At 50.9% G+C, this 20727-nt stretch overlaps 1 protein-coding gene across 1 annotated transcript in view; it reads right to left on the bottom strand.

Annotated features, from left to right (window-relative positions):
- Positions 1 to 20347, bottom strand: part of EP400 (E1A binding protein p400) — a 97324-nt gene extending 76977 nt beyond the window's left edge. The window contains exons 1-2 of the mRNA XM_021697303.1: positions 20264 to 20347; positions 6710 to 8079 (exon numbers count right to left, since the gene is read on the bottom strand). Coding sequence (XP_021552978.1) covers positions 6710 to 8044 — 1335 coding nt within the window. The 5' untranslated portion in view covers positions 8045 to 8079; positions 20264 to 20347. The remainder of the gene's footprint in view (positions 1 to 6709; positions 8080 to 20263) is intronic.
- Positions 20348 to 20727: the final 380 nt, after the last annotated feature.

Here is a 20727-nt window from a genome sequence, read left to right as displayed (position 1 = left end):
CCCTCTGCTCCCCCAAGTCTGGCCCCGCACACAGCCACGCGCTGGCGCTGTGGCCAGCCCCTTCCCTACTGATGGCTCTCGTCGACATTCCTCTGTACGAATGTGCACGATCCACTGATCTGTTCTCCCTGCCAGCGGACATCCGGTTCTTTCCAGTTGGACACTATTACAGGCAGTGCTGCCAGGAAGACTCTACTATAGCTGGTTTCCGGCAGAGACGCTCAAGAACTTCTTACAGCATGCTGTCGGGACAAAGGGTCTGCCCATGCTCACCTCTTCCAGGTCAGGCAGAACGTTTCCAAACATCTCCGCGCTACCCTCCCATCAAAAGTAGATGAGAATCCCACTGACCTGAATCTGCAGATTCTGTCCAGTTTAATTTCTGGTGATCTGGTGAGTGTGATGGCAAGTCACAGTGGCTTAATCTGTGTCACCATGGAGGCCACACATCTGTTTCATAAGCTGACAGGTACCCCTTGTCTTCCACTGTCCCACTGTCCTTAGGCAGATACTTACCGATGTGGTCTAGAAACACAATAATACATTACATTCCATGAAGCATTAACAGGAAAGATGCCCCGCTAATACATGTTCTCACAATCTCAAATGTAAAGGATCTTATCTTCAACTGTGTCAAACTCATCACAAGAAGCAACTAAATATCAGGCTCAAATTATTCTTCCCCACCAAAGGGGACCAGGCCCCTTGCAGAAACGACTGATTCTGGGCTAGATCAAGGAAAACACAAGATGAACCTTAAATATTTTGTGCCAGCAAGTAAGGAAGGGCTCAGAGAGTGACCAGGATATGTCAACAGTGCATGAGGACCAGACTGAAGGTCTCCACTGGGTCAAAACACATGGTAACAGAAGGGGGGGGGCGCTGGACAGCAAATGATGGAGGGGGCACAAGGAGACCTGATGGGAGTGGGTTACACTGGCACTTGACAAAGTCCACAAGCTGTAACACTTAGGATCTGTGCCTTCCCCACCAATAAATTATACCTCGATGTGATAAAACTCACCTTCTTCACAGACCCAAGAAGAAAAATCACATGATCATGCGAACAGATGCAGAAATACCAATGGACAAAAGTCAATATCCATTCATGATAAATACTAGAAATAAAGAAATCTCCTTCACCTGGTAAAGGGAAGCTACAGCATCTGCAGCTACTATCATACCTGACTGACAGCGAAACACTAAATGCTTCCCCCAAACATTAGGAAGAAGGTAAGAATAAGTATTCTGACCATTCCACTTAGCATATTTGGAAGTCCTTGGCAGGGCAATAGGGCAAAAAGACAAAAATAAATAAAAGGTATATAGATAGGGGGGAAAAAAAAAATCTTGCTTTTCTTGGCAGACATGATTCTCTATGTAGAAAATCCCATAAAATCTACAAAAAAGCTCCAAAAACTAACAAACGAGTTTACCAAGGTTGCAGAATATAGGTTCAAATAATCACCTGTATTCTTACATACCTGCAATGAACATCTCAATTTTTTTTATTTAACTACCATTTACAATACCACAGAAAAACTGGAAAATACCTGAGTATAAATCTAACAAAATATGTACAGAATTGGCATACTGAAAACTACAAAACACTGATGAAACAAATCAAAGACAACCAAAATAAAGGGAGAGATATGCCATATTCCCGGACTGGAAGATTCAATATTGTCAAGATATCACTCCTCCCCAAAAGTGGTCAACAGATTCAATGCAATCCAAATCAAAATTCCGCAGATATCGACAGAGCAGATTCTAAAATCTCTATGAAAATGGAAAGGAACTAGAATGATCAAAACAATTAAAAAGAAAAAGAAAGAAAAGAAAAAGGTTGAACTCACACTGATTTCAAGACTTACTACAAAGCTACAGTGGCCCAGACCGTGTGGCGTTAGCAAGACAAACAGATGAAGGGAATTCCGGAGAGTCTAGAAAGAGACCCACAGAGACAGGAATCAGCTCATTTTCAGCAAAGATGCAAGATCAATATATGGAAACAGAACGGTCTTTTTAAGAAATGGTGCTGGAACAACTGGAAATCAACATGCGGAAAAGCAAACCTCCACGTATGTCTGCCATGTAATACAGAACCTGACTCAAAGGGGATCGTGGACGTACGTGTGAAACACAGAACCATACAAGTTCCAGGAGAAAATACAGGTTTCTGTGACCTCGGGCTGAGCCAAGAGTTCTTAGACAGGATGTCAAAAGCACAATCTATAAAACCAAAAAAATGATAAAACAGACTGCATCAAAACATAAAAAGAGAGAAAGACAAGCTCTAGAATGGGAAAAAAACATCTGCAAATCTGTATGTGACAAGGAACTTGCATTCACATCATACAAAGGGCTCTCAAATCTAACAGTGACACACAGGATTCAGACTTTCCCAAAGAGGATACGCAAACAGCAACCACTGCAACGGGTCGCAGACTGGAGATGAGCAGGGAGGACGTACCGGGGCCTCCCCTTCACTGGGGGCAGCAGAGCGCAGCAGGGCACAGCCAGGGCGGGTTTGGCGGTTTCGGCGGTTTCTTGTCAACTCGAACCTACACCTACTACACCAGCCAGCAATCTGCTGCCGAGGTGTGTCCCCAAATGAAACAAAGGCCTAGGTTCACACACACAAACCTCTCCGGAACACTGACACAGCTTTACTCCTAAGTAAACAACATCTGACCTTCAACAGGTGAGCGGAGACCGACCAGGCACACCCAGGCCACCGAACACCGCTCGGCACACGGCACGGCGTGGCCGCTCCGCGACAGAGGCCACATGTGGTGCGACTCCATCTAGACTTCTTACATTCTGGGAAAGGCAAACTCACAGAGGCAGAGAGCAAAGGCTCCGGGAGGCGGACAGAGCTGTTTCTGGACCACAATGGTGGCTACACAACTGTCGGGCTGGCAAAACTCAACAGAACTACAGACGAAAAGAGTGAGTTTTACTGAATTAAGTCTAAATAAATACTATTAGTGACATAACCCAATGATTGAAATAAAAATCCACATATCGGGGCGCCTGGGTGGCTCAGTCGGTTGAGCGACTGCCTTCGGCTCAGGTCAGGATCCCGGAGTCCCTGGATCGAGTCCCGCATCGGGCTCCCTGCTCAGCGGGGAGTCTGCTTCTCCCTCTGACCCTCCCCCCTCTCATGTGCTCTCTCTCTCTCATTCTCGCTCTCTCAAATAAATAAATAAAATCTTTAAAAAAAAAAAAATCCACATATGACTATGTAAGTGGAGGAAAAGGAAAGCGCACCGGTAACAGCAAGATGCCAACCAATCAATGCATTAGGGACAACGGAGCTAGAAAATCTATTTTGAAAACGGATTCTGGCCAGATGGTGGAATTAGTGGCTGAAAGTTTAATGAGATACAGGATATTTACAGAGTCTCAAAGTATCTTCCCCAAATTATTTATCATTTACCAAAGAAAAACTAAGAACCTTCCACGGCAAAAGCCTGATGGACACCAGCCTCACCAAGTGGTCAAAGTGAGCATCACCAGTCACAGGACACTGACCTCATGGCCTCCTAATATGGCAACACGAGCCATGCACAGCGTCACTTCTGTGGTATTCGCTCAAAGATACATGGCCCAAGTCAGACACAAGGAAACATCAGACAATCCAGTATCAAAGGACATTCTATCAAATAACTAGCCTAAACTCAAAACCGTGAAGGTCATGAAAGACTGAGGAGCCGGCCCAGATTAAAGAAGACTGAGGAGGCGTGACAACTATGTACAGCAGGCGATCCCAGTTTGAACCGCGCAGGTCCACTTACACGCAGATTTTTTTCCATACGGGACAGTAAATGTATTTTGTCTTCTTCCTTATGATTTCCTTCTCTCCAGCTTACTTTACTGGAAGAATACAGTATATAAAACATATTAACAGACAACGTATGTGCTAATCGACTAGGTTATCGGTAAGGCTTCCAGTCAACAGCAGGCTAACAGGAGTTAAGTTTTTGGGGAGTCAAAAGTTGTACGTGGTGTGTGTGGGGACAGTGCCCCTGCACTCCGTAAGGGTCAACTCTATAAAGGACACCATCAGGTCAAGACACAAAAACTCCGTATGAGCTCTGGCTTAGTCGTGGTCCTGACGTGACTTGTATCGTGACAGGTAAGAGAATACTCTCACCTAAGGCACGCGGAGCATCGGGGCTAAAAGTGCGTGATGCGGTATCTGCAACGGCCTGTCGCCCAGTTTGGGGGAGACGTGTGTATACACATACAGCAGAATGAACACAATACAGGGGGGCAAAAAGTGCACATCTGGTGAACCTGGGTAAAGGGCACAAAGGGAGTTCTCTGGAAAACTCTTTTTGCAACTTTCACGTATGTTTGAAATTACAGCAAAATTAAAAATAAAAAAGTTTAAAAAAATAAATGTATCACCATGAGATGAAACTACTCTCCAAAGCAAGAACCATCCATTCCCTCTTGGGAGAATCTGACCTGTCCTTTCAGGTTCTTGGCATCACTGATGTAACACTGAATGATTTCGTTTCCGAACAATTAACGCTACTCAGTCTGCACTCAGTGGACACCCGGCTGGAGCCTAAGGTCCTGACTTCAGCGTTTCTTCCAGCTGCGGAAAATATCAAGTTACCACCTGCTTAAATCTTTTTTTTTTTTCTTTTTCTGTTTTGCACTGTTCTTAAAAATACAGATAGAAGACACAGGAAAGAATCAACATTTAAAACACAGCACACAAGGAATCCTGAGTACACATTCAACAGGACTGTAAGTATTAGGTGACAGGCATGCGAAGGCTACTACTGCGTCACACTCAACACAAAAAATAAGAATGCATTAAAATCCGTGTTGTCATTTACTCATGCAACTTAATTTTATCATCTTATATGCAGGAAGACTTTTTAATTTTTTAAAAATAAGGAATGGGCTCTGGAAAAAAATGCTGGAGAGCAAATAGTAAAATTGAAGGTTAAAATATCTGGATGAAGGAAAGTTTGGGATGAGGCTACATTTGAGAACCATCGAAAAGTACCTGAAGCGGTTGCTGCTGGGATGAAAAAGCAGCAGAAACATTTGGCGGAAGCTGGGTTGCTATAGCAACAGGAGTACCAGTCTGCCCATCCTTTCCTGTCACAACCTTTACCTGAGAGGAAATATTTTGAGAAAAAAAGGCAACATAATTTTTAAGACTGCTCGAAATTTTGTCAGAATTTTAATGCTGATAGCTCAGTGACGTCTGGTGTTTAAAAATGGAAAGCTTTTTTTTTGCATGAAATCCTGTAAAAGGACACCGAACTGACTTATGGTGGATTTACAACCTAACTACCTAACTCCAGTGCGCATCCTGCAGGAACTCCAACGTGAGCTTAGATTCTGCAACTTCCAACTATCAACAAGGGAACGGCAGGCAGTCTCTGAGCAGCAAAGCCCTCACGCCCTCACAGGCCATCTGCACGGCAGCCACCCCACTGCCTGCCGTGTGTGGGTCTATCTCAGCAGGAAGGTGCAAAAAAGGGGAGTCAGGTCTCCTCATTAGCACAGATGAGGGGGACTGAGCCTACAGACAAAACTGTGTACAAACAGAGAGAGAACTGAATTTCACTATTTCATGGCAACAGAGGTGTAATCCTCAAAATAATCACATAAACTTTTTGGAAAATAAAAATGATCCTTTCTGGAAAGGGTGTTAAAGAAAACACAAAATGGCAAAGCCACACAGATATGTCCATAAATCTCAATGAGGACAGCAGAGCAAAGAGACCAGCTTTTGCTCAGCAAAGGCTGATTTCTTTGCAGGAGAAGAGCTGACGAAGAGTCAGATTGCTTTAGCTGTACCGTACAACAAAGTAAGCTCCACCAACATACTGCAGACTACACGACACAAAGGCACAAAATACAGTGCGTTACGGTGGCCCTCACTACTGCCCTGGCTGAGTGGCTCCTTTTTCAGGAAACACAAGCAGAAGGATCTTAGGAATCACTACAGTATTGAAAAATCTCAAATGCGGGATGTATGAAGCACCCATTCCAGGCACCCCAAAATTTCACTATCTAAAAAAGATTCTATGTTAAATATCACTCAGTAGGTATTTGCACACATGTGAGTTCAAAATACCTCAAATTGGAGAGTACATCTAAAAATGGAAAAATTCTCCCAGTTTTTGCCATAACAACTGTATTTCCATCATGAAGACACCACACAGACATGCCTAGTGATGTGGAGTCATGACTGATACACTATAAAAAGCTAGTGACTCCAATCCCTGTTTAAAAACCACATGTGTGGTGTTTTTAGTGGTGGACCAGTGTTAAGTAAAATGGGAAGTCTACACAAGCAGCCATAACGTGTCCACACCTCCAACCTCAGAGCTGGACGAGACCCACAGCCCCATCTGACTACGGGCAAGGCTGGGTCACGCCAGGCCAGCCTCTGGAAACGGGATGGCCTTGCTCTGGATCAAAGTGCTCAGTCCTGGACCAGCACTGCTCACAGGGCTGTCCTGCACCTTCCTCCCAACATCCAGAGCAGCTCCTCCCCTCTGCGCAGGAAAAGACCAAAATACATCTTCAATCTTACTCCTGGATCAAATCCTTACGAAACCACGTCCTAGAAACACCCCAGGCTCATAGGTTAGGTTATGTTTTATTTACGGTTGCCTAGACTCAAATCTGCAAAGCATGGTCCTCTAATTATTAAACTGCTGTTTCTCACCTCGTCATTGATAACCTCAGACTTTTCTTCCTCCTCCTCCTCCTCCTCCTCCTCCTCTTCCTCCTCCTCCTCCTCCTCCAGGTCCAAATCATTCTGCCTAAGATAAGCTTGCAACGGGGCATAATGCTTCTTCTTGAAAGCCAAGAAATCCATCATGTTCCCTTGAAGGTGTTGCAAGAAGAACAACTCAATCAAGTACTCCTTGAAGGCCTCCTTCAGCGCCTCCATCTCTCTGTAGTGGTAGTCCAGGCACTGCTTCCTCATCTGGGCCAGCTCCTGAGAGGCCGGGGGGATCTCCTCCAACTTCTTGGGGGCCTTCCTCACCCCCGCACTGCCCGCAGACGTGAGAGGAAGACTGGAGAGGCCCGGGGGCACTGCGGTCCTGGAGGGGCTGGTAGGGGGCGGTGGGGAGGTCATCCCAAAGGCCGAAGCCCCCCCGACCCCGACCCCGACCCCAGGGAGCAGGGGTCTGGTCAGCGGCGGCCCCTGCAGCACCTGCTGCTGCTGGATCAGCTGCCCCTGGATGATGCTGCTGATCTGGGGTGGCAAGCTTGCCGTGGTGATGTGGCCGGGACTGGCCAGGGGCTGCAGGCTGGCCGCACCGGCAGCCGCGGGGCTCTGGGGTCCCAGGTGGTGGACAGTGCCCCCAGACTGTGCGTGGGGCTGTGACAGTCTCCGTTCTCGGACCGCGATGGGAGCCCCTGCATGCTGCAACTGCACCTGGGTGCCCGGAGCCATCTGAGCAAGGCCCGAGCTGTCTTGAAACACAAAGTGCCCGCCACTAGATGGGCTCAGGCTCATCTGCCTCACTAACACGCTGGCGTCCACGAAGCCCCCGGTGGGACTGCTGCTGCAAAGGCCCAGGCCAGGGCCAGGGGTGCCCGCCCGCACGCTCTGCAGGCCCGGCCCCGGCCCGGGACTGGGCTGGGTGGGGCTCTGAGTCTGCACCTGTTGGGACAGAGGCGAGGTGACCTGGATGTACGACGGAGATCCATGCTCAAAGCGCCTCTGCTGGGCACTGAACTGGAAACCTGGAGAAGTGGGGCTGGGGAGCGGCAGAGGGGCGAGCGTGATCTGTGGGTTTCCTCCCACCACTGGTCCAACGCTCTGAAGGGCGATGTTCACGTTCTGCCCGGTCACGGGACTCCTATTCATCAGCTGCTGAACTTGGTAACCAGGAGACTGAGGTGCGGATGGGCTGGCCGACGGCGCGAAGGGCGTGGCAGGGGACTGGGGTGGATTTGGGTGGGCCTGCTCTTCTCCTTCGCTGCTGGCGAAGGCCCTGGACCTCTGCAGCTGGTGCTGGACACTCTGAGGGCCGCTGCCATGGTGCATTATCGCCCCCCTTTTTAATCCAACTTAATGTTCTCCTGCAAAATCAAAGTTAAAATCAAGTTACTTGAAGACAATTGTAAGCATCTGATCAGCACTTACTACGAGTACCATTTAGCAGCACTGGAGAGAGAGTCTGAAGGTACATTCCGACCGGCATCTGACGCAAATGAGTCATGAATTCCTATCGAGCCATGAAAGAGATGGCACTGGACACGATGCCCCTCAACACACATGAGCAACAGGTCCTTCTGGGTCACTGCTGGGACCCGTAGGTGCGTCATCCCAGCCAGCTACCGTGAAAGGTAACCAGCATCGCTGGCTCAAGGCCAAGCAGGATCTGAACTGAGCACTGGCACTTGTGACCAGTACATTTCTTCCCAGAAGCCTTCTCCTAGCCTAGTGGCCCCGCTCCATTCCCACATGCAGAGGGGCTGTTTGCCTGTCTGTCCTGGGGGAGGGACAGCACCCTACTCGCCGCCAGGCACCAGGAGGCAGTCAGTGACTGCTGCCAAATGCAGGCACAGGCTGTATGCTGCCATCACCCATCACCAGAACAGAACACCCCACCAACCTCTGGGCTACACCAACTGCAAACACACAGAGCAACCATTACGTGTCAGACCCTAAGCTCCTGAGGGAGAGAGCCCGGGCCTGGGCGCCAAAGCCTCGCCTTAGACCTGCAGTAAGAGCCAGGACAAAACAGGAGGGCGTCTCTAACCTCAGACAGAGAGGGAGAATGGCCAGGACTCGGGCCCACGCTCTGGGAGAGTCTCCCTGAGAGGTCTGCAAACTCTCCGGAGCTGGTACCATAGCTTCAAAGAGGCTCCCAGCCCAAACAGTGCTTTGTGCAGAGGCCTAGGGAGGTGCTGGGGGAGTGGAAGACGTGCTGGGGGTCAGCTCTCAGGATGGGGCTGAGCAGGGGGAGGCCAGTTCTGAAGTGGGGCCCCGGAACGTTCCCCAAGTCAGACCCAACTAGTCTCGGTGTCTGCGAGGGACAGGTCCCCTGCAGGCCCCGGGGGCTGTCTACTCCCCACTGAGGCAGGGTCACAGGGACAGAAATATCCTTCCTCCACTGGAAAGTCTCAAGTCAACTGACACACCTCACTCCCCATGTCCTGGTGTTCCTGCCACCCTGCCCCCAAAACAAGCAAGACAGCTGGCCCTGTCATCCTCAGGGCATCACAAGCTATCTCACAGAAGACAGGGATAAAAACATCAGAAACCAGAAGTTACAAAAGTTACAGTGCGAAAATACATATACACGTGGAACCAGTCCTGAGACAGATGGATACGTGGCATCAGAAGCTACAGAACGGAGGGGTACTAGGGGTACACAAATCAGTGCCTATCTACGCAGCAGAAAAGGCGCTGTCTGATCTGAAGGCTATCTCTGAAGACAGAGTCCCAGGATCGTGGCAAGCTGCAGCACACCCGTCTAGCAGGAAGTCAGGGGAGGAACGGCCGTCGTGGGCAGCCCACCAGCGCCCTCCCACCCTCGCCCCCGAGCAGCACAGTGGCCCACTGCCTTCAGAACGAGCTTCTGCTCCTGATCCTTGAAAACAAGCGCACGTGACAAACACACACACGAGGGCGTATTGAGGATTATTTCCTTAGAATACGTTCCCAGAACATCAAAGGTGCGCAAGGAGAGAGAACAAAGGCCAGAAACCAGCTCTCCCACATACAACAATTCACAGAACCGGGGGAATGTACGAGCACCGCACGAGCAAAGACACAGACTGAAAATCCTGTTTAAATCCTCACCACAAGTCACTCACCAAAACAAACGAAGCATCTTATAAGGTAACATCCCAAGTTTTATACCAATTATAGAAATGTGAAAAACAGAAATACAAAGAGAATACAAAAATGAATACTTACTAAAGCTCTGAAGGGAATTCAAGTTCCTAAACTTAAAACAGTAAAGTTGTATCTGAAAAGACAGATGGATTTGAAGACATGCAAAATTTAAAAATGTTTAAAACTCAAAAGTCAATCATCAAAATCCTGAATATCTGGGGTAGTTATGACGGGGAGCTGCCACTAATACTAGAGAAAGCACTCATACAAACTGGAAATCCCTGCAATCCCTCAGAAAAGTGGAATAAGGACGAGAGACAGTCTACAAAAAAAAAAGCATCTACTTAACCAGCTTGAAGGAAAACGTCCAACCTCAGCACTAACAAAAGCAATACAGACTGAAATAAGCATCTCCCAGATCCACTTGGCCAAGATGCTACGTCACACAGCTGACGCCCTGCCAACCCCGCTACAGGGGTGCGGGAGGCAGACGGGGACACGGAGCAGAGATCTCAAAGGGCTGGAGCCCAGAACATGCCTGACGGGGTGGGCGGCAGGGCTGGGAAAGCAGAAGCAACCCCATCTCGCCCCATGACCTTTGACCTAGTCCTAGTCTCTCTGGAAGTCTCTCCTGAGGAAATTCACCTACCTATTTTTCTAAATTGTGCATAAGAATGTGCACTGCAGAATACAGTAAAAGTAAAAGTAACCAGAAATACTCAGTGTCCAAGTTCTAGACAGAGACTCTAATAAAAATGAAAAACGCACAGACATATTAGGTGAAAAAAGCAGGATACCAGTTATGTGATATAAGCCGTACTCTGTTAAAGACAGGATGAAAGAGCTATCCACGAGACACATGAAGCTATGAATACTGACCTGCACCCGGCGAAGGGACCCAACACCAGTGCAGCCTCACGCGGGGCGCGCCTCGGTGCTACGAGGGCCGAAGTACTGACAGACCCACACCACGAGTCACGAGACGCCAGGGGCAGAGCCAGACCCAGGGGTCACGCAGCGCAGGTCACGGGCATGACAGGATCTTCTGCAACAGGCAAAACCACAGAGACAGAGATTAGACAGACCCCGAGGGCTGAAGGTCGGGGAGGGCGTCTAGAGGTGTGGACCCGTTTCTCCACTTGACTTGTGGGGATGGTCACGCACGTCTTTGCCCAACGTCACAGAGCCACACACTAAAGCGTGTCCTTAGCTACATGCAAATTATACCTCAACTTCCCGACTTCCTTGAGCTTATAGTCAAGTTAGAGAAACACGCCCAATCGACGACAAAATAAAGAAACTGCTTATCTGAAGCAGCCTTCCCCAAAAATGTGCCACAGTCACCCCGATGGCGAGCAAAGCTACCACCAACAGCGAAACAACTTTTTCTCAGTAGTAGCTGTTTGTACGTTCGCGGTCCGTCTGAAGGAGCCGGAGCCAACCGTTCAGCTCCCCGCTCCACACGGGCACTGCGCAGGCCGAGGCCCCCATCGGCCGCACGAGGTTAGAACAGGCCCGCGGCCCGGCAGGGAGCGGGGCGTGAGCCCTCGGGTCACCGCATGCCGCGCTCACCGGTGTCGCTGGTGGGATGCAGGCTGCAGGCCCACCGCCTGCGCCTGCCGCACTGTCAGGACGACAATGACATCATAAAGACGCCCATCTAGACACCAGGAAAATGCCACTCTAAGGAACACTACGTGCACCCTGCTGGCAGTGTAGGGCAGGGGTCCCCAGGCCAGAACCCAGGAGAGGGCTCGAGAGACTGGCTACTTCCGGCAGCTGCTCCCGGGCCCCCTGCTGAAGCCTGGAATCGCTCCCGCTGCCCACCCTCCATTCCCAGCTTCCCGTCTGCGAGCAGCCAGAGTCCAGGCAGCTAGTGATCAGGAACCCTCTTCTTCCCCTTCAACAAGCAGCCATGAGCCTGGCTCCTTTCCCAAGCCCACCTCCCTCTCTGCCCCAACATTTTCCCAGATCCAGCCAGGGGCCCCTGCTTCAGGTAGTTCTGCAATACTGTCACCATGGTCACAGTGCACCCCCCAGGCCAAAGCCAGGACCCGGGCACGGCTCGTCACACAGGGAGCACTGCTGTTACCGTGGGGAAGTGTTTCTGCACGTCCATGACACCACCCAAGTCCAGCACACAGAGCACGAGCCAAAGAGCAGGCTGTGAGCAAACACCCCCACTGGCGAACACGGAGCTGTCAGAGACAGTCCAGCCTGCTAAAAATAAGGACCGGGCGCCTGGGCGGCTCAGTCGGTGAAGCGTCTGCCTTCGGCTCAGGTAACGATCTCAGAGTCCTGGGATGGAGCCCCGCATCGGGCTCCCTGCTCAGCGAGGAGCCTGCTTCTCCCCTGCCTGCCGCTCCCCCTGTTTGGGCTCTCTCTCTGTCAAATAAATAAATAAAATCTTTAAAAAAAATAAATAAAAGTAAGGACCAGTCCATGACTCCAAATGCAAAAACCAGGGCCTAGACTTGGCCCTCGTGATCCATCAAAACACTCAGTATCTCTACAAGGATGCTCACAAGTAACGAGCTAAATGTCTGACTCACTCACTCACTGCCAGCCTTTACTTACAAAATGACATTTCCTATTACAAAAATCAGTAAAACAAAGTAGAACTCCGAGAACACTTGAAGCTGAATTTTTCAAGGACATTAACTTGTAAATCGTCTCTTGTAATAAAAGAATTGCAATTAAAACTAAGCTGAAATGCCATTTCTTATCTCCCAGATGGAAGAATTCAGAAGCCAGACACCATACTGCTGGTGAGGCCACGGGGACGCGTGCGGCTCAGCCCTGCTATGGGAGCTGTCCGACGCCGCACGGGGGTCTGGCATGACCTCACAAATCTGCATGCGCTCCTACACATGCTGGATCCAGTAGTCCCACCACAAATGCACCCTGAATAGCCGCCCCCAGTGCAGAGACATGAGGTTCAGTCACTACAGCATTCTTTATAAACACAAAACACTGGACATGAACGACACGTCCACATTTCAGAGACCAGGGACTCCACCTGGTGCATCCATTCAATGGAGCACCGCGCAGCTGTACAGACGAATGAGAAAGCCCTCTGCAAACTCGTACAGAGTGATATCCAGAATTCTAAAATTAAGTAAAATAAACAAAGTGCAAAAGACTGTACGTGGGACCCTACCCTTACACAAGGGGAAAAGACAGACAGATGTACAAATAGATACATCTTTCCTGCATTCTTTCCTACAAAAAAAAAAATCTGCATATATTTTTCTCTCAAAAAACGTATTTCCTGGTTATGCTCACTACAACAGCCTATAAGCACTGACATCCCATAAATGTCTGCCTCCCTTTGCAAAAACGGAACTCATGAAGAAGTCAGAAACGAATGAGGCTGATGACCTACTCGGGGTGGTGTGAGTAGAGTGACAGGGCGATGAAGAAAGTGACACTCCTGAGCACACCAGCTTGTTAACACTTTGATTTTTAGAATCGTGTTAAAGAGTCACATAGTCAAAAACACAACCAAATCGATAAGGACAAACACTCCCTAAAACCCGATGTACAAAGAAGCAAACAATCGAACTCCAGGAAGGACAACATAGTCACCAATGGAACAGGGAAGGAAGGGACAAGGGAACAACGTCATGCTGCTGGATGAGAACTAGGAGTATGAACTTATGGATTTTTCCCTTAAAACACATCTCCTGGGGCGCCTGGGTGGCTCAGTCGTTAAGCGTCTGCCTTCGGCTCAGGTCGTGATCCCAGGGTCCTGGGATCGAGTCCCGCATCGGGCTCCCTGCTCTGCGGGGAGCCTGCTTCTCCCTCTCCCTCTCCCCCTGCTCGTGTTCCCTCTCTCGCTGTGTCTCTCTGTCAAATAAATAAATAAAATCTTTAAAAAAAAAAAAAAAAAACACATCTCCTACTTCTGCTTCCCGAAATAGCCCACAGGCAATGACATCCTAGCAGAACGGAGGACCCTGGGGGCAGTGGGGCCAAGACACGATGACAAGCAAGTAGGCAGCCTCGCCTCAGCGGAGGACAGAGGGAAAGAAGACTAGGAGATCTCAGGACAGTGGTTCCCAACTGTTTTAACCTTATCCATCTTTGAAAAAACAGTCATGCCATCACTTAATGCTATTTGAATTTCAACCTGAAGTTAATGTTGAGGCTAAAAACAAGTCAAGAGAGTAAGACTAAAGCAAAGCTTCTCCTTTCAACTCAGACTCTCTACAAACAGAGATGCTGACGCACACCCAACTCACACTCCTGAAAACCAGCAAACAGGTAAGCCTGGCAGGCCTAGGAAATGGCCACAGGTGGGTAAGACAGACCAGGGTGAGGGATGCTGCTGAGGCGTCCCACACGCGGCTGGAACGCATTCGGTGTTGGCCAAGTCGAGTCTGAGGCCTGTGGGGTCCAGCCACTACCACGTTTCGGTTCTGTGAGGAAGCAGCTCGGGGAGAGCCAGGGCTGGGATGGAGACTGAAGTCTGTCCCCAGCAGTGGCAGCTACACAAGGACCTTCCCCACGAACACCCATGTCGAGCCACATGAAACCTCCCTCTTTTCCTGGAAAACACTGCCACCCTCCCAAACGTCTTTCTGCAGAGAATGCTCTCTGCCCTCTCCTCCCTGGTAAGCCTGCGCTCCAGCCCTTTCTAGGAGGGGTCTTGCACCCCCCTAAGCAATGTGATAAACACCAAAAAATGGAAGAAGTACCTCTGCCTCAGGGAAAAGAAAAGAAAAAAAGAGGGGGTGAAGCTTAAACACTGCTTTCACTTACCTTGAAATGCTTCCCAAAACCTTACAAGATGGATAAATGGATGGGTGATAAAGCAGATACAGCAAAATACTGAAAAACAGAAACTAGGTCATGGGTACATAGGTAGTTTATTGTAAAATCCTCTCAACCTTTGTGTATTGTTGAAATTTTTCATAGTAAAACATTACAGGAAAAAGACTTTCCACAAAGGATAGCAATACCAGATATCGCTCAACAAAGTCAAAGCTGGGGGCGCCTGGGTGGCTCAGTCGTTAAGCGTCTGCCTTCGGCTCAGGTCACGAGGGGATCGAGCCCCCACATCGGGCTCCCTACTCCACGGGAAGCCTGCTTCTCCCTCTCCCACTCCCCCCTGCTTGTGTTCCCTCTCTCGCTGTGTCTCTCTCTGTCAAATAGATAAATAAAATCTTTAAAAGAAATAAATAAATAAAAAATAAAAACAAAGCCAAGGCTATAACAAAAGTCCCAAATACTAAAAAACGTGCACTCTCCTCCCCTCATAGCAGATGAGGAAGGCTCCACACTCATCCCTAAAATATGTAAATCCCAAGTGACACAAACCGGGCCACATGGAGCTTTAAAACCCTGTGGGCTTCACTGCGCCACATCACAGTGCCGAGGTGGGGAAACGGGGACTGAGGTCCCCATGTCCCTCCTGACTTAACAGGCTACGATACCAGGAGCTTACAGTCATGGTGGTGGGGGCAGGTCCTTAACCCGACAGGACGGAGAGAGCCCCGTGCTCCCCAGATAGGCAGGATCGATCTCAGCTTGGGAGGGAGTCAAGAGAAACTGAAGAAGTCCTTCCTCAGACACAAGCCATAAAGCTGCAAGCCCCCAACTCACCGTACCGCTCGCTGCTGTTTCTCAACTTTTTACCCACAACTCCTGAGGGGCCTGTTTCGACCTTTCTCTCCTTATCCCTCCCGACACCCTGTGAAATTTTAATACCACAGCCACAGCATAGATCTCTGGATGCACTGTGGCCCTTTGTGAGGCCACAAACCACTGTCATATCTAAGATTTTTTTCACCCTCCTCCCAAGAACCAATTTCCAGCCCCTCGTGAGAAATAGCACCATCATGGAGAGCGCAGCTTCTACTGTGTAGAAAGAGACCTGGAAAAGTGCAAACCAAATCAGCTAGTCCCAGGGAGAAAGTCAGGAATGGGGAGAAAGAGCGAAGAGGAACTCTGTCATCCCGTGCGTCCTTGTGTATCATCTGAACAGCACACAGCGTGAATCGCTTGGGTACCGCTCTGGATCAAGTGTGGCACATCCATGCGTCCAGCCCACCCGGCAGCAGAAGGAAACAAGCTTTTGGTCTCACAACAACCTGGATGAACCTCAAAAGCATTATGCTCAATGAAAGAAGCCAGACTCAAGAGGCTCCACACGGAGTTCCTTTAACTGACATCCCAGAAAGAACAGAAAACACAGTGACAGGTCAGTGGCTGCCGAGGGGGAGGAGCTCAGGAGAGTGGCCAGTGCTAGGGAATTCTTTGGGGTGAAGAAGCTCTTTTTTAGGTTTTTTTTTTAAGATTTATTTACTTTAGAGAGAGAGAAAGCGCACACATGCGCACCAACGGGAAGAGGGGCAGAGGGAGAGACAGAATCTCAAGCAGACTCCACACAGAGCGTGGAGCCCAACACGGGGCTCAGCATGACCTGATCCGAAATCAACAGTCAGACGCTCAACTGAATGAGCCACTCAGGTGCCCCAGAAACTGTTGTGAATCCTGACTGTCCTGGAAATTACACATCTATCAAAATTCTCAGAATTCTACACCAAGAAAAGGGAATAGGACGATGTGTAAAGTATATTTAAAAAAAAAAAAAAAAAAAAACAAGAAAAAAAAAAAATAAGAAAAAAAAAAAAAATCTACCCCAAAAAAAGGAAAAAAAAAGATGTGAAAAGTATATTTAAAAAAAAAAAAAAAAAAAAGCTAGGTAAAATAGGAATGTGAGGTCATACAAAGGCCTTCCCTTCACTCAGTACATAAATGATTTTTAAAATTTATTTCTACAATAATGCACCAAAACAAGATAAAAATTTCCACTGACTAGAAATAAAGCAGGAACCACAAGGGAGCGGGGCTGAGAATAGAGGCCCAAAGGACAGAGGCTCTGCCCAGAAGAAAACAGTGAGGGCCAGGCTGGATTCCTACAGGCAACGGGCACACAGTTCCTCTCCAAGTGGCTAAGGAGCAAAGCCGGGCTCCCTGAGCAGGACCCTGCTCGTCCACCTGTGAAAAGAGGCTCGAGTTGCCACAGGCTGCAGCCACAACCAGCGGCTTGCCCTAGGCTCCAAGGAAAGGAGCAGACTAGCCAAGCAGAAACCACCTCCACACGGGGACTGCAGAACCTCAGGAACTGGAAGACCCGGTTCCAGGGGTGGACCCCAGAGGCCAAGCTGGGCAGCCACAAACCCCCTGACAGAAAAGGAGAGCTTCCCTCCTATGCACGAGGAGCAATGAGACATACGGGGGGGGGGGGGGGGGGGGGGGGACAGACAGAATTCACTGCCAGCACTCAGGGCAGGCTACACAGACGGTCCACCTGAAGAGATGCCATGCCCAACCTCATGTTGAATGCAAGGTCAGGTGACTGACTCCTTCCTTGAATGGCCTCACGCCCTCCCACCTCCAAGCTGACTCCCTTTCATCTCTACCCACATCAACCTCGCCCCCTGCATGCGTCTGTCCGTCTTGGAAGAGCCAGCTTCCCTCTTCTAAGCATGTGAATTCTATTCCTCAGCATCCCCTAGAATCATTCATTACCCCTGTACGCCTAGGTTCCTACCAAATCCATCTGCTTTAGAAAAGAATTTGTTTGTTATTATATTTACTCAATAAATACTTATTGAAGGCTTACTCCACCGAGCATTATTTTGAAGCACTGGGGATACGACAGTGAACACGGCGTAGTCCCCGCCCCCCAGAAGGAGGCAGCCAGACACACACAGCAGTACATGGCAGACGAGGGGCAACGGCAGAGCTCTCGCAAGGTAAGGGACGGAGACAGTGAGCTATGTGGGCAAGGTGCTGAGTTCTACAGCAGCCTGTCTGCAGAGGGGCTTCTGAAAAGAGAGAGTCAGACCATGGCATGTAAGGCCCCAACACTGCACACAGAGCCAATGTGTGCCTGGGCCCCCAGCCAGGTGTGACTGAGCCAGGGGACAAGGAGTGCGGGGTAGTGACAGGAGGCAACAGGGGCAGTAAGGACCTGTTCACGAGGGGCTTCATAAACCACCTGAAGGACGTTGGCTTTTTTTCTGAGATGAGAACCATGGAGAGCTTTGAGCAAAGAAGTGCACAATCTGATTTCTGTTTTAAAAACATCACTCAGCTGCTGTGTTGAGATTCAGGTGCAGAACAGCTCACGTGAGCAGGTGGAGCAGGGAGGAGGGCACTGGAATAACCCAGGTAACAGATGGGGGGGGCGGCAGTTGAAGGACAGCTGTAGTCAAGAAGACAGTGAGCAGCAGTCAGGTTTGAATTCGATTTTGAAAGTGTGGACAGATCAGATTTAGGATGTGGAAGAAAAGCAGAGATCACAGGAGAGTTCTGACCTGAGCAGCTACAAATGTGGAGCTGCCCGCAAGTGAAATGCAACAGTGTTTAAGCTGCAGGCCTCACACAAGTGGAACAGGAAGATCCAGCCAGGAGATACACATTCAGGACATGCGGACATATGACCTACATACAGTCCTGACACAAGATGAGATCACCTGGGTGTACAGACCAGAGAGGAGGTCTGAGGACTGCCCCGAGGCATTAGAATATTTACAGGTGAAGGGGATGAGAAGCAACCAGCGAGGTAAAAGGAGAACCAACAGAGTGGCATCTCTGTGCCATGAGGAGACAGTGTTTCAAGGAAACCACGGGCGACCAGGCCAGAGGCTGCGGTGTCAGGGAGGGGGGGGGGGGGGCAGGAGGACCACAAGCTTAACTGAAGTTGGTCCAAAGAAATGAGAAGAGAAAAGGCTGACAGGGAGTACATGATTTTTTTTCTAACTGTAGTATAAAAGGAAGCTAAGACCTAGAAAGAGTAGCTGGAGGACTTAATGTCGATAAGCATACTTTGGAGAGAAAATAAACTGAAGATAAAACAAGAATGCTAAAGCCATGGCCTAGAGTAGACAAGATACGGTGGATCCAATACAAAAGAGTAAATAATGTTTCGTGGATACTACAGCACTAGCAGCAATTACTTACAGGGCCTAACAGCACGTGATCAAGCTGTTTTTAAGAGCACATAAAATTGGGCGCCTGGGTGGCTCAGTCGTTGAGCGTCTGCCTTCGGCTCAGGTCATGGTCCCAGGGTCCTGGGATCGAGCCCCGCATCGGGCTCCCTGCTCCGCGGGAAGCCTGCTTCTCCCTCTCCCTCTCCCCCTGCTTGTGTTCCCTCTCTCGCTGTGTCTCTATCAAATAAATAAATAAATAATCTTAAAATATATATATATTTTTTTTTACATTTTTTGAAACCATTCAGAAAGCATATTTGTTTTATTGGTTCCACGAAAAAAAGTTACCAAAACCAGTTTATTGTATACATCACTTCAACAATCCATCACAAAGTACACAAAGACTCCAACATGTACAATCGCAGGGAAAAGCTCCATCAGCACTGGGCTGCGCTATCCTTCTCTACTAATAAGGTGACATCCCAGCAGAGACCTGAGGGCTGCAGATTTCCGTGGCAAAGCGCTGAGGGCAGAGGGGACAGCCAGCGCAAAGGCCTGGAGGTAAGCAGGCTACGCAGAGAGACTGTGGAGCCCCGCACATTCTGACCACAGTGTTGTACAGAGCGCAGCAGCGCCAAAATGAGCTGGGTTTGAATTCACCCAGCTGTCCCCCACTGAATGGCTTGGACAAGTCACCTTCCCTCTGCACACCTGCGAAGGCGGCACGCCTCGCGCCAGAGGGCCAATGCAGTGGGGACGCCTATCCTGCTGAAGGGGTGGGCCACACAGACCCAAGAACCAAACCAAAATGAAGAGCCAGGTCTGCACTGGGAGTTGGAGAGCTGCCCCCGCCTGGCGCCCGGGTCACGGTGGGCCGCCGCACCGCGGTGGGTCTCTGCACTGCGCCAGAGCCCCGACCCACCCCCGGCGCCCCGGCACCGCGGGCCGCGTCTCCGCGCCAGAACCCCCACCCACCCGCCGGCGCCCCCACCCAACCCCGGCGCCCCGGCACCGCGGGCCGCGTCTGCGCTCCAGAGCCCCCCACCCACCGCGGGCGTCCCCCATCCAACCCCGGCGCCCCGTCCCGATGGGTAACGTCTCCGCATCAGCGCTCCTCATAGCCCCGGCGCCCTGTCACCGCGGGCCCCGGCTCCGCGCCGCGCCAGCGCCCCCCCTCCACTGCCCCAACGCCCCCCACCCACCCCCGGCCGACCCCCGCCCCCCCGCCCCCCCCCCCCCCCCTCCCCGCCCCGGCGCTCCCGTCTTCGCGCGCCGCGTCTCCGCGCCACACCAGTGCCACCTCCACCCCCGGTACCTCCAACCCCCACTCCCGGCAGCGCCCCCCCACCCCGGCGGGCCCCCAACTACACGCCCCGGGGGTGGGCGGAAAGGGCTCCAGAAAGGCCGGGGCGCGCACAAGACGACTCCGGACTCTGACCCCCGCCGTTCCCGGCCACGCCGCGCCCTCACCTACCGGAGCCTGGGCCGCACTCCCGCCGCATCCGGCCGAGAGCTGGGGGCCGGAGTCGAGGCGGCGCCGCTCCGCTCGGCGCATCCGGGGCCGCGAGCGGAGGAAGCGGCGGCGCGCCCGCTACGGCGAGCCGGAAGTGACGTCTCGCGGCGGGAGGCGTCGAGACGGGCGGAGGGCTAGAGCGGCCGGGCGAGGAGCGGGCCGACGGGCCGGCGGCCGAGGCGCCCCGCCGAGTCGTGCGTGGGGCGAGGCTGCGGCCGCGAAGGGCGGCGGGGCTGCGAGCTCCCGGGGCCCGCGGACAGCGTCAGACTGGAGAGGGCTGGCGCGGTGAACGCCGCCGAGAAAAGCCGGCCCCGGATGGGAGGAGACGTTTGCAGATCAGACCCCGGGCCACGGGCCGGCAGGAGAATAGATGAGGGGCTTAGGGTCCGCACGGAGAGCTCGCGTCCCGGCCGTCCGTGCAGCCC

Source organism: Neomonachus schauinslandi, chromosome 14 (assembly GCF_002201575.2).
Source record: "Neomonachus schauinslandi chromosome 14, ASM220157v2, whole genome shotgun sequence".
NCBI lineage: Eukaryota > Metazoa > Chordata > Mammalia > Carnivora > Phocidae > Neomonachus > Neomonachus schauinslandi.
This window is presented reverse-complemented; position numbering and strand designations above follow the sequence as displayed.